This window comes from Xyrauchen texanus, chromosome 34 (genome assembly GCF_025860055.1).
Source record: "Xyrauchen texanus isolate HMW12.3.18 chromosome 34, RBS_HiC_50CHRs, whole genome shotgun sequence".
Taxonomy (NCBI): Eukaryota; Metazoa; Chordata; class Actinopteri; order Cypriniformes; family Catostomidae; genus Xyrauchen; species Xyrauchen texanus.
The window spans coordinates 5,496,326-5,510,202 of NC_068309.1; the positions used below are offsets into that span (position 1 = coordinate 5,496,326).

A 13,877-nucleotide genomic window follows, 5' to 3' on the forward strand; every position below is an offset into this window, starting at 1 on the left:
CTTCTCCACGGTCGCCATCCACACCGGGTTCGACGACGCTTCCCTGAAGCTCATCTACGAATTCGGAGAGCACACGTGGAGGGAGTACGTGAGTCTCACCCTCAGAAAACTCGCACCCGAGGAACCACTCCTCGCATTTCCGGCTGTCGAGCCTGAGCACCTGCCTTCCCGATCGATGAGCCAGCGCAGCCAACTTCTTCCGCCCGAAGGAGGAGGAGAAGGAAAGCCTCCGCTCTCCAGCCCATGGCAGCCACGGTGAGCGAGCCTGCGCCCACGCCTGTCGCTGTAGGCGAGCCAGAGCCCACGCATGTCACTGTGAGCGACCCTGAGTCCTCGTCAGCCACGGTGAGCGAGCCGGAGCTCTCGACCGTCCCCGAGCCAGCGCCTGTAGCCTCGGACGTCAGTGAGCCAGTGCCGATAGCCTCAAATGTCAATGAGCCAGCGCCTGTAGCCTCGACCGTCCCTGAGCCAGCGCCTGTAGCCTCGACCGTCCCTGAGCCAGCGCCCGTAGCCTCGACCGTCCCAGAGCCAGCGCCTGAAGCCTCGACCGTCCAAGAGCCAGTGCCAGCAGCCATGACCATCCAAGAGCCAGTGCCAGCAGCCATGACCGTCCAAGAGCCAGTGCCAGCAACCATGACCATCCAAGAGCCAGTGCCAGTAGCCATGACTGTCCAAGAGCCAGTGCCAGTAGCCATGACCGTCCAAGGGCCAACGCCAGTAGCCATGACCGTCCAAGGGCCAGCGCCCGCAGCCATGACCATCCAAGAGCCAGCGCCAGTAGCCATGACCGTCCAAGAGCCAGCACCAGTAGCCATGACCGTCCCAGGGCCAACGCCAGTAGCCAGGACCGTCCAAGAGCCAGTGCCTCCCAAGTCTCTCGAGCTTTCCAGAGCTCCGTCTCCCGAGCTTTCCAGAGCTCCGCCTCCCGAACTTCCCAGAGCTCCGTCTCTCGAGCCTCCCAGGGCTCCACCCCTCAAGTCACTCGAGTCTTCCAGGGCTCTGCCTCTCAAGCCTCTCGAGCCTTCCAGGGCTCCGCCTCTCGAGCCTTCCAGGGCTCCGCCTCTCAAGCCTCTCGAGGCTTCCAGGGCTCCGCCTCTCGAGCCTTCCAGGGCTCCGCCTCTCAAGCCTCTCGAGCCTTCCAGGGCTCCGCCTCTCGAGCCTTCCAGGGCTCCGCCTCCCAAGCCTCTCGAGCCTTCCAGGGCTCCGCCTCTCAAGTCTCTCGAGCCTCCCAGGGCTCCGCCCCTCAAGTCACTCGAGTCTTTTAGGGCTCCGCCCGTCAAGCCTCTCGAGCCTTCCAGGGCTCCGCCTCCAGAGCCTCTCGAGCCTTCCACGGCCCTTCTCCCCGAGCCTCCTACGGCTCCACCTCCCGAGCCTCCTTCGGCTCTGCTCCCAGAGACTCCAGAGCTTTCTAGGGCCCCGCCTCCTGAGCCTCCCTCGGCTCCGCCTCCTGAGCCTCCCACGGCTCCGCCCCCTGTGCCTCCAGAACCTTCCATGGTTCCGCCTCCTGAGCCTCCCTCGGCTCCACCCCCTGAGCCTCCAGAACCTTCCATGGTTCTGCCTCCCTCGGTTCCGCCTCCTGAGCCTCCCTCGGCTCTGCCTCCTGAGCCTCCCACGGCTCCACCCCCTGAGCCTCCAGAACCTTCCATGGTTCCGCTTCCCTCTGCTCTGCCTCCTGAGCCTCCCTCAGCTCCGCCTCCTGAGTCCTCCTTGGCTCCGCCCACCACGGTTCCGCCTCCTGGTCCACCCAAGGCCTTACCACCTGATTCTGCCACGGCTCAACCTGCCTCTGCTCTGCCCCCAGGGTCTCCTGCGGCCTTGCCTGCGCCTCCTTCGGCGCCGCCACCCAAGTCTTCGACTGCTCCGCCTCAGAAGTCCTCCTTGGCTCCGCCAGCTCCCCTAGTGGCCACTCTTCCTCCCAGGCCCCCTGAACCAGCTCTAGCCCTATGGCCACCTCCTAGGTCACCTAAGCCTGTCCCTGTCCTGTGGCTTCCTCCCAGGCCCCCTGAACCGGCCCTTGCTCAACGGCCATCTCCCAGACCACCTAAACCTGTCCCTGCCCGGTAGACGTCTCCCAGACCACCTAAACCTGTCCCTACCCGGTGGACGCCCCCCAGACCACCCGACCCGGTTCCCTGCACACACCCCAAGAGACTGCTTACCTGCCCTCTTGGCCTTCCTGGTCTTCCTGTCTGCCCCTTGTGCCCCCGTGGACTGCCTAATTGCCCCTTGTGCCCCCGTGGTCTGCCAGTCTGCCCCCTCGGCCTCCCAGGTCTGCCTGTCTGCCCTATGTTCTCCCATGGACTGCCTAATTGCCCCTTGTGCCCCCGTGGACTGCCTATTTGCCCCTTTTTACCCCATGGACTGCCTAATTGTTCCTTGTGCCTCCTTGGTCTGTCTCTGTGTCCCTTGTGCCTCCTTAGCCTGTCTTTGTGTCCCTTGTGGCCCCTTTGGTCTGTCCAGTTTCCCCCTTGTCTAGCCCCCCTCTCCTTGAACATTTGTTTATTTTTTCTATTCTGTTGTTTCTTAGCACCGTCTGGAATCCGGTCCTTTTGAGGGGGGGCTATGTCACGTTCTGTGTTGTCTGCCCTATGTTCTCTGTTTCACCCATCACGTTTATGTCATCTTTCCGTGTTGTCTGCTCCGTGTTTTCCGTTTCACCCGTCACCGATCCCGTTCCATGTCACGTTTTCCCTGTTGTCCGCCCTGAGTCTCACTGTCCGTGTGTAAAACTACAATTCCCAGAATTCCTGGCCTCTCTCACTGCCTGCACTCTTCATTGTTCTTACCTGTGTCTCATTTAGTCTTCATTGTGTTTGTGTATTTAACCTTGTCTGTTTCTCCTTTCCCCTGTCGGTCTTTGTTGTATGTAGATGCCTGTTTCCCATGTTTCCATCGTTGTTTTCACCACAGTTATCCCCGTGTTTGCCTTCTGTGTTAAGTTAACCCTTTGTTAGCCTTTCGTGTTTTGTTTACCTTTTCCCATCGTGGATGTTTCTTTTGTTGGTATTTTTTTTGTGTTGCCTTTTATTTTTAATAAAACCTTGCTGCATTTAGATCCCGTCCCGTGTCTACCTTCACCGTCATTCGTGACAGCTGGCTAAGAACTTGGAGCAGAAAAGTTGTGCTGTATGTAGTTACATTTCAAAATGATTACTTATTGGTTATATATTTATTGTATATTAAGTTGTTTAAAACAGCGCACTAGTTTACTTGATTTTAAGGGTGCAGTAGGATACATTCCACCCAAATACAAGTTACATTATATGATTTATGAATAAAAGAACTTCTGTTCCCCTTCTATCACTCACTCGATGTTGTGTCCATGAAGTGACACTATGGGTCGATCTTGAGAGCCCGAGACACCTTCACAGGGACAAAAATGGCATCAAAATGTTGGGGGGACCATAAACATACAGTGAGGAAAATAAGTATTTGAACACCCTGCTATTTTGCAAGTTCTCCCACTTAGAAATCATGGAGGGGTCTGAAATTGTCATCGTAGGTGCATGTCCACTGTGAGAGACATAATCTAAAAAAAAAATCCAGAAATCACAATGTATGATTTTTTAACTATTTATTTGTATGATACAGCTGCAAATAAGTATTTGAACACCTGAGAAAATCAATGTTAATATTTGGTACAGTAGCCTTTGTTTGCAATTAAACGTTTCCTGTAGTTTTTCACCAGGTTTGCACACACTGCAGGAGGGATTTTGGCCCACTCCTCCACACAGATCTTCTTTAGATCAGTCAGGTTTCTGGGCTGTCGCTGAGAAACACGGAGTTTGAGCTCCCTCCAAAGATTCTCTATTGGGTTTAGGTCTGGAGACTGGCTAGGCCACGCCAGAACCTTGATATGCTTCTTACAGAGCCACTCCTTGGTTATCCTGGCTGTGTGCTTCGGGTCATTGTCATGTTGGAAGACCCAGCCTCGACCCATCTTCAATGCTCTAACTGAGGGAAGGAGGTTGTTCCCCAAAATCTCGCAATACATGGCCCCGGTCATCCTCTCCTTAATACAGTGCAGTCGCCCTGTCCCATGTGCAGAAAAACACCCCCAAAGCATGATGCTACCACCCCCATGCTTCACAGTAGGGATGGTGTTCTTGGGATGGTACTCATCATTCTTCTTCCTCCAAACACGGTTAGTGGAATTATGACCAAAAGGTCTCATCTGACCACATGACTTTCTCCCATGACTCCTCTGGATCATCCAAATGGTCATTGGCAAACTTAAGACGGGCCTTGACATGTGCTGGTTTAAGCAGGGGAACCTTCCGTGCCATGCATGATTTCAAACCGTGACGTCTTAGTGTATTACCAACAGTAACCTTGGAAACGGTGGTCCCAGCTCTTTTCAGGTCATTGACCAGCTCCTTCCGTGTAGTTCTGGGCTGATTTTTCACCTTTCTTAGGATCATTGAGACCCCACGAGGTGAGATCTTGCACGGAGCCCCAGTCCGAGGGAGATTGACAGTCATGTTTAGCTTCTTCCATTTTCTAATGATTGCTCCAACAGTGGACCTTTTTTCACCAAGCTGCTTGGCGATTTCCCTGTAGCCCTTTCCAGCCTTGTGGAGGTGTACAATTTCGTCTCTAGTGTCTTTGGACAGCTCTTTGGTCTTGGCCATGTTAGTAGTTGGATTCTTACTGATTGTATGGGGTGGACAGGTGTCTTTATGCAGCTAACGACCTCAAACAGGTGCATCTAATTTAGGATAATAAATGGAGTGGAGGTGGACATTTTAAAGGCAGACTAACAGGTCTTTGAGGGTCAGAATTCTAGCTGATAGACAGGTGTTCAAATACTTATTTGCAGCTGTATCATACAAATAAATAGTTAAAGAATCATACATTGTGATTTCTGGATTTTTTTTTAGATTATGTCTCTCACAGTGGACATGCACCTACGATGACAATTTCAGACCCCTCCATGATTTCTAAGTGGGAGAACTTGCAAAATAGCAGGGTGTTCAAATACTTATTTTCCTCACTGTAACAATTCTCAAGAGCAATTTTTGAAGGGGACACCAAGGGTTTTTTTGTTGTTGCCCAGTTTGCATTTGTAATATTTTATTTCTTAAACAATTATTTTAAGAATATATCATTATATTATTTACAATACACAAATTTTAATGATATTTTAGGGGGGGACAACCCTCAGTTAGGGGGGGTTGTCCCTCACTTATTGCCTACTTCTCTTTATTATTTGGTCTAAGTCATCAATTTCAAAAACTTTTTTTATTATTAAATTTTTGTTTTATAATGAAATAAATGAATATGGTGGCACAATTATAAAATTTATTTAAAATATTTAAGCATACACCTTCAGATCAAAAGATTTTTAAGATCATGAGAAACATTTCAGTGAAGTATTAATGATCTTTCATTCTATTGTAAATTTCATTTCCTCATCACGGCCCAACCCCTGTCAACAGCTATAAAATGCCCCTGAATTGAGCACAGTGTTAGTTCATTCTCCTCTTCACCAAAGATGGATCTTCAAGTCTCTTTTGTGCTGCTTTTCATTCTTTTCACTGGAGGTACAAAAACATCTAGAATATTTAATGTTAGTCTATTTAATTATTGGTATGCATACAGAGGTCATTGAATGTCTTTCTCTCTCTCTCTCTAGGATACTCTCTAAACTGTAAAACATGCATACCAGACCAGACGGGTACTTGCGTAGAACAAACGGAGACATGCTTAAGTGGATTTTCAGTGTGTAGTTCTGTGAAAGTAACTGGTAAGTCCATTATGATGGAGTGGAAATATACTGTTATAATTTAACTTGTCACATAACTGCTACTCTTTTACTGGGCAGAAATTAAAACTGCAAGCATAAAATATTTACCAGATTTGTATTTTGATTTCTGACTATTTCATGAAGTACAGTAGGATCCAAAAGTCTGAGACCACATTGAAAATCTGTGATTTCAAATCTAACTTAAACCTGTAAATAAACAAAGTTTTAGGATTTAAAACAAAAAAACTTTCTGACTTAAAATAAACATGAAATATTGAAGATTCTGTACAATTTCTAAGTTACTAAACCAATGTAAGCAAATTTGTGACATTGAATTCAACTCAAGGTCATATTTCCATGTTTCCATTGAAGAACACAATTAAAATGTTCAAATGCTGGAATAACATCGATCATCAGGTTTTGCACAAACTTGTTTAATCCATGCCAGCTCAAGTGCATGATGTCATTAAAGCAAAAGGGAGAAATACCAAATACTAATTTTGAAAAACCATGTTAAATGTACACAAATTTACATAAATTATATTAAATTTGAAAAATGCTAAAAAAAAAAAATAACAAAAAAGCATTTTCACAATGTCTCAGACATCTCGACCTCACTTTTTGTAATTGCACATTTTTATGTCTTAAACAGTATTATTGCCAGTGTTGGGTTAGTTACTCAAAATAAGTAATTCAATACAAATGAATTCTCTAAATTGAAAGCAGATTACTTTACCTAATAGTGTAACTAAAAAGTAATCACACTACTAATTATTATACTATTAAATCACTTTCTAAATCACTTTTCCTAGAAGTTTTTAAGGTAGGCTTGGGATCAATGCCGTTTCCATGTATATATCAGGATTTTTTCAGATATAAATGTGGCTTCTTGTTGCACAATATTCTTTGTCTTTCAACTTTGGTAAAGTATGAGCGGCAAGGTTAATTAAAGTGGGTTGCTCATCTGGCAGACAAGATGCATTCTGAAATTTGAAACAATTATTTTCTATGAAGGTATGTATGCACACAGTGTGGGCTCGCCATTTCCAGAGGCTGTTAAAAATTCAGCATTGCAACTGAGCTCAACTCGCAAAGATTTCCATTAATCTCAACCCAAATCTTTATCAAAAGATGATTATTTACTCTAGTAGTTATTACTGGATGATATATTGTGTTCTATTTCTTTCATAGAGCCTACACAATGTGTTTTCAGTTACAAGTATGTCTTTTTGTGGTTTGACAGCTTGAATGAAAGACCTATTCAATGCAAATGTAACAGGCTCTTGGGTCCCGCCTAGTAGGGGAATATTACAATGTTACCTTGGAAGACGTAGAATTGACAGGATCTTAGTCCCCACCCAAGGTGCTTTGAGTCTCAGGATACACAGTTAGTGTGTATATGTTTTAGCTTACCTATTGTCTAATATACTGCAGGAATAAGAAGTTTGGGCTTCAGGTTTTATTTAACGATGATGATACGTTTTAAGTATTGTTTAATTAAATGTCAACACGGTGGCTTCCTGAAGAATAAAAGATGATGCAAAGTGATAACTCCAGCTCACGTTCCCAACCCCCTAAACCTAATAGTGAAAGTGAGACGCCCCTACTCCAAGGTAAGTTCCACAAATAATCTTCAGCTGTATTACTTTTAACATTTAATCATTTAATTTCTCTTTTTTTAGGAAACTATAAATTCTCCTGAAAATAGTTTTCACAGTTATCTGAAATAATGAAATAAAATAATAAAACAGAGAATAAAAGATTCTCTGAATTAGTCTTATAGACTTTATGAAACTTCAAAATATAAATTTCAAACACTCTATATAACACTCTTCAGATGTATAGACACATAAATTAACTCACCAATAACACTGGAAGTTATTTAACAAACTACTGAATAAAGTTGAAGACTCTTGTAGTGCAATTCAAACTATTCACTTCAAATAACTCAGATGACTCTTTCAGTTTCGTTCAAACGACTCATTCAGCTTCGTTCAAATGACTCTTTCAGCTTCACATCAAATTGTTCAAATCACAGTTCAATTGCAGTTGAAAATAATCACTCAGTTCAGTTCCATCTATCTCAGTAAAATGTTCGTATAGGTGTGTGTAAAGAACATTTGTACCAGACTGTTTCAACGATGACTCTGATGCGTTGACTTGCGATGACTGATTATGTGAGATAACTTGAAATGATTTGTAACAATGAAACATAACAAAACATCTGAGACAGGACAGTGAAGAGATGTCGTCTGGTTGGCAGGGTAACAAACACAAAAACACCAGAGAAGCTCAGCGCAGCTCGGGAAAACTCATGAACTTTCTGGAAAAAAATGTTGCGGCTCAGTCACAGCACGCACGTAGCCCACTTAACAGGGTCGATCCACAAAAAGAAGATAAATACTTAATAAAAGCGATACTTGATCGTTGACTATTGTCAGACTCTTCTAAATGCCAAAAAATACTCGGGGAAAAAATCACTCGTGCAAAACAAACTCTCCTTCTAGCGCACTTACAAATGCACTAAAGTGATGCGCGGGAAAACAACGTATCACTATAACACGGTTAAAAGATGACTCCAAAAACGCAGTTTGATTAAAAAAACTTAAATTCTGTATTACGCCAGAAACAACAATGTTCTGAATGAAACTCGCGGCTTTAGCAACTCTCTTTCGTGCTCTCGGCCAGTCTCTTAACACCTTTCTCCGTAATCAACTGAACCAACTGAACTTCTGCTTTAACTACGTCTTCAGCTTCACACGATCACGTCAAAGTACACTTAACTCACGTAACTTAAACTGACTGTGTGCCTCCGTCGTCCTTTACATCTTCAGCTGAGAAAATGTCGACCTCTCGCACAGCTATTACAGCGTTACTCTCTTCACGAGCGCAGCGCGACTGTCTTCTTCCTCTTCTCTTTCGCACATACCATAGACAGCACCACCCACCAAAATAAAAGTCCCTTAGTGAAAATATATCACCGTTACACAACATACAGAGAAATTGCGTAATTAACATAGTTCAGTTTGCACAGTTACACCAGTTTCATACACAAACCTGCAAACTCATCAAAATCACTTTGTTAATTCTTGAAGAACTACAAAAACCATAGAAACTTTGGACTTCCACCAGCTTGTAATGTGTGTGTGATGCATGTTCATGTCACTACCGGCTTCAGTAAATGTTATGTTGCCCCCTTGTGGTCTCCCAAAGCTATTACATCAGACTACATTGCATGAAATGCAACTGGCAGAGAATTGAAAACGCACAAATTAGGGTTCTAATTTAAATAATGGCTGATGTTAATATATCGATGCCTCAAATGTATCGATAAAATAACATGCCAATCAATAATCAATATATAAATTTTTTATGACATCCCTAGTTTTTGGTTTTACGCTCAAATTCATAATGTCCCTTCAGCTGTCGCAGAAACAATAACAGACGTACACCCAACACTGATTATTGCAACATGATCACATGGGAAGTAAACATGTTGCGACCAAACCAAAAGGGTTCTTGAAACATTGAAACCAAAAAAAATCATATTTCCATTATCATTGACAAGCATGATTCTCAGCTTTTATTTACCATCTGAGATAAAAAAATAAAATAATTTACTCCACTGACTTTAGGTTTAGGGTTGGGGTTTGAGTCAGGTTAATAAATATGTATTTCTATTGACTGTATAACATAATTTACAACAGAAAATACTAAAAACTCGCTTTTGGCACCACCCTGTGGATATTTTATTAGTCAAAATGTATTCTGACCACATATTTTCATTAATTAATTCTACAGTACATGTTATTATATGACTAATATTTACCCAGATTTACATGGCAACATTTCCAAGCAGATATCACTGTGTTAATTTATGACTGACCTTATTGCATTAAGTATTGTTATTCCTTTATGATTAATTTTTATCATTGTTTTCAGGTGTCTCTACTGTGGACATGAAAATAAAGACTTGTGCTCAGCCAAATGATTGTCAAACTGGGTTCATGAACCTCGGTGACATTAAGATTTCTTCTTCATGCTGCAGCACTGACAACTGTAATGACAAAGATGCTCCAGGTACTGTCCTTTACTTTCCATATAATGATCTCCTTAAAAGCTAACATGAAATATGCTCAACAAGAGAAACATTTAGTTTGGGACTTCATTTCATTCATTGAGAATTAATTGGACCATAAAACGTCATCTCTATATGATTTTTATTTTCTATATTGCATTTATAGGGGAGGGTTTGAAAATGAAGAGAGCTTGGTGATGTCAGCTGAAAAGATAAAGTTGTTTCATAGGTGGAGCATGTTAGTACATTTTGATGAAAGATTACAAAGACAACATTGTGTGTGTGTGTGTGTGTGTGTGTGTGTGTGTGTGTGAGTGTGTATTTATCACTTTGTGGGGACCAAATGTCCCCATAAGGATAGTAAAACATGAAATTTTTGACCTTGTGGGGACATTTTGTCGGTCCCCATGAGGAAAACAGCTTATAAATCATACTAAATTATGTTTTTTGAAAATGTAAAAATGCAGAAAGTTTTCTGTGAGGGTTAGGTTTAGGGGTAGGGTTAGGTTTAGGGGATAGAATATAAAGTTTGTACAGTATAAAAACCATTATGTCTATGGAAAGTCCCCATAAAACATGGAAACACTACATATGTGTGTGTGTGTGTGTGTGTGTGTGTGTGTGTGTGTGTGTGTGTGTGGTGCAAAGATGAAGGAAAATGTATATAGTACATTTATAGTACTGCTGCCCACAAATGCACCAGAGTTTAAGGGGTTAACACATCAGCTACACATTGATTAAATAAAAATAGTCTGAATTCTTTACAATGATAAAATTATATTTATTTTCTTATGTAAAAAATTATTATAAGCATATGCATGAATTATTTAAAAACATCTGACACATAATTCAGTCAACATGATCACAAAATTGACATTTACTATATACATTTTCCTTCATCTGTGCACCACACACACACACACACACACACACACACACACACACACACACACACACACACACACACACACACACACACACACACACACACACACACACACACAATGTTGTCTTTGTAATCTTTCATCAAAATGTACTAACATGCTCCACCCTTAAACTCTGGTGCATTTGTGGGCTGCCGCCCACACTTTTTCACACTAAAATTTAAAAGCTCACCATTTACACATACTGTGGACTAATAGCAAAAAATGTCATTTTTCAGAGAATTTACCATTTTAAGCGTAAACTTTTTTCATGATATAGCATTATAAAATTACCCTTGTTTCTTCTGTAGATCCCAGCTCTACCCCCAATGGGAACCAGTGTTACACTTGCAATGATCCAAACTGCTCAAACGTGTTGAAATGTTCAGGGAATGAAGACTACTGCGTTAAAGCGTCAGGTAAGAATCTGGTAACTGAAGAAGAAAGTTAAAATAATTATTTGGTCTTTCCATCATTGGTGGGCCATATATTATCCTGAACACATTATGATGCAAACATCTGTCTTAAATACAGTTTAGGGTTCACAGAGGAAAGCTCTGCCTTTGTTTGTCATTTATTTATGACTCAACTTCTTTTTACTCTCTTTTAATCAGGGTCTTTTGGCGGCGTGTCAACTACTGTAAAAGGATGTGTCTCTAAATCTGTCTGTGATGCTGCAACATCGGTTCCAAATGTTGCGGATGTCACATGCTGTCAGGGGAACCTGTGTAACAGTGCAAAGAGCTTCACCCAGAGCTTCATGCTTCTCTTGTTGCCACTGTTCTCCTACACCCTGTTTCACTGAGTTTCACAAAGTGTATGAACATCTGGGTTAAAAGGTCCCCAGTGATTTTGGTTACAGTGAGTTTGGTAAATATAGGGACAATAGTTATATCACAAAATTGGTCAACTTAGGCATATACTTTTGATGTTTTTTTGAGTAACAATATAGAATAATGTTTACTCATTGTGAGTCAGTTTCCATTACAGGATTTGAATGTGTTCAAATGACTTATTTCTTGTTTTACTCCACTTTTCAATATATATTGGTGTTTTATTGTGCAAATGTTTTATGCTTCCTATTAATTGGTGATTCAACTCAATCTCATGTTCTTATGTATTTATACAATAATATTGTATTTAAGAACGGGAAGTCAAGGGTTAAATTGTTTTTAACAAAATGGTGTAAAACAATTGGAAATGGTGGGAAAATGTTGTATTTAAGCGAGAGGGAAAAAAGATGGGCAACCAGTGTTGTAGCACATGGACAAGGTTGTTAGCGCTGTTTGAGCACAATGGAAATGCTGGTCTCCATTGTTAATGAGGGAAGTGTGTACTGCTTTAATAGCATAAACAGGTGGCTTTTAGACTGTTTTTAAAATGACCTTGGTTTATTTGCTATTAAAGGGGTCATTTTATTTTTATTTTATCATTTTATTATCTTCCATGGGGTCCACTTATAATGTTAGTAAAGTTTTTTGCAACAAACAGTCATAATTGAGTCATAATTGAGTCATATGTAATAATGTTCCACCCTGTCCCTGTCTGAAATGCTCGGTGTGGCCCTTTAAGACTTCAATGTAAACTCCCACTGTTGTGATTGGCTAACGTCATACTATGGAGTAAATTTCCCACCCAATGTATTGCGCTCACAGATCAAAAAATAATAAACAGTCATCTGACATTTTTTGCTCTTATTTACATTTTTTGCACACTTGCTGTGATAATGCAAATTCACTTAATTTTCAATAACCTGTGTTATTTTTTTATGCCCTCAATGTTTTTTTGGCAAAATAAAAGTCTTAAGAACCTTTGTAATAAAAAGCAACAATCTTCTATTTCTATTTATGGAATATTCGTTATCCATAAGATGAAATCATCAGAAAAGAAACCTACACTGTAAACTGCTGTAATTTTTACAGTGAATACAATAGACTTCTGTATTCTGCTATGAATTGTGGGACCATGCTAAATAATTACTGTAAATTTTACAGTAATATCTACAATAAGATACTGTGTGTTTTTTAAGGTAGACTACTGTTATAGCATTTTCCTATGATTTCTGGAGACATGATTATGCAGTAAATGCTACAGGATATCATACAATTGTTTTCTTTTTATAAATTTTTTTTAAAGAAGAAAAAAAAAAACTTATGCACAAGTTTTGAAATAAATATTTGGTACTTCACAAGTCAATAACACTAAAGCAATAGTCAACTGTAATAAATACAGCCTTTGTAACTAATTATTTACACCATGAAATTTGATTATGTACACATCTAGTAGTTTAAAACTTAAAAAAAAAACACACATGATTACACAACGACATCGGTGTAGCAGTGCATGTGATGTCATTTCGTCATCAGCCGCGGACATCTTGGGACTTTTCGCGCGCTGCATAACCGCTCAATTTTCGCGCTAACTTCATGCGCGCTACAATGACCAGAGGAGGACCAAGAATGAGAGTGAGACGAGGTGAGTGTATCCAGTAATTCATGTTTCACTGAGATCACTGAGTTTCACAAAGTGTATGAACATCTGGGTTAAAAGGTCCCCAGTGATTTTGGTAAATATAGGGATAATAGATATATCGCAAAATTATTCAACTTTGGTGTATACTTTTAAGTTTTTTGAGTAACAATATAAAATAATGTTTACTCATTGTGAGTCAGTTTCCATTACAGGATTTGAATGTGTTCAAATGACTTATTTCTTGTTTTACTCCACTTTTCAATATATATTGGTGTTTTATTTTGCAAATGTTTTATGCTTCCTATTAATTGGTGTTTCAACTCAATCTCATGTTCTTATGTATTTATACAATAATATTGTATTTAAGAACGGGAAGGCAAGGGTTAAATTGATTTTAACAAAATGGTGTAAAACAATTGGAAATGGTGGGAAAATGTTGTATTTAAGCGAGAGGGAAAAAAGATGGGCAACCAGTGTTGGAGCACATGGACAAGGTTGTTAGCGCTGTTTGAGCATAATGGAAATGCTGGTCTCCATTGTTAATGAGGGAAGTGTGTACTGCTTTAATAGCATAAACAGGTGGCTTTTAGACTGTTTTTAAAATTACCTTGGTTTATTTGCTCTTAAAGGGGTCATACTATTTTATAAATTGTTTTGT

At 41.2% G+C, this 13,877-nt stretch overlaps 1 protein-coding gene across 2 annotated transcripts in view; it reads left to right on the forward strand.

The window, feature by feature from the left end:
* The first annotated feature begins 5,443 nt into the window (after window positions 1–5,443).
* LOC127627436 (phospholipase A2 inhibitor and Ly6/PLAUR domain-containing protein-like) overlaps window positions 5,444–13,877 on the forward strand; it is a 349,614-nt gene continuing 341,180 nt past the window's right edge. The window contains exons 1-5 of one of the 2 annotated variants that reach the window (XM_052103807.1): window positions 5,444–5,543; window positions 5,636–5,746; window positions 9,689–9,826; window positions 11,059–11,166; window positions 11,362–12,431. In XM_052103807.1, the coding sequence (XP_051959767.1) occupies window positions 5,495–5,543; window positions 5,636–5,746; window positions 9,689–9,826; window positions 11,059–11,166; window positions 11,362–11,552 (597 nt within the window). In that variant the 5' untranslated portion in view covers window positions 5,444–5,494 and the 3' untranslated portion in view covers window positions 11,553–12,431. Of the gene's footprint in view, window positions 5,544–5,635; window positions 5,747–9,688; window positions 9,827–11,058; window positions 11,167–11,361; window positions 12,432–13,877 lie in introns of those variants that run through there. The other variant, XM_052103804.1, reaches the window with a different exon arrangement.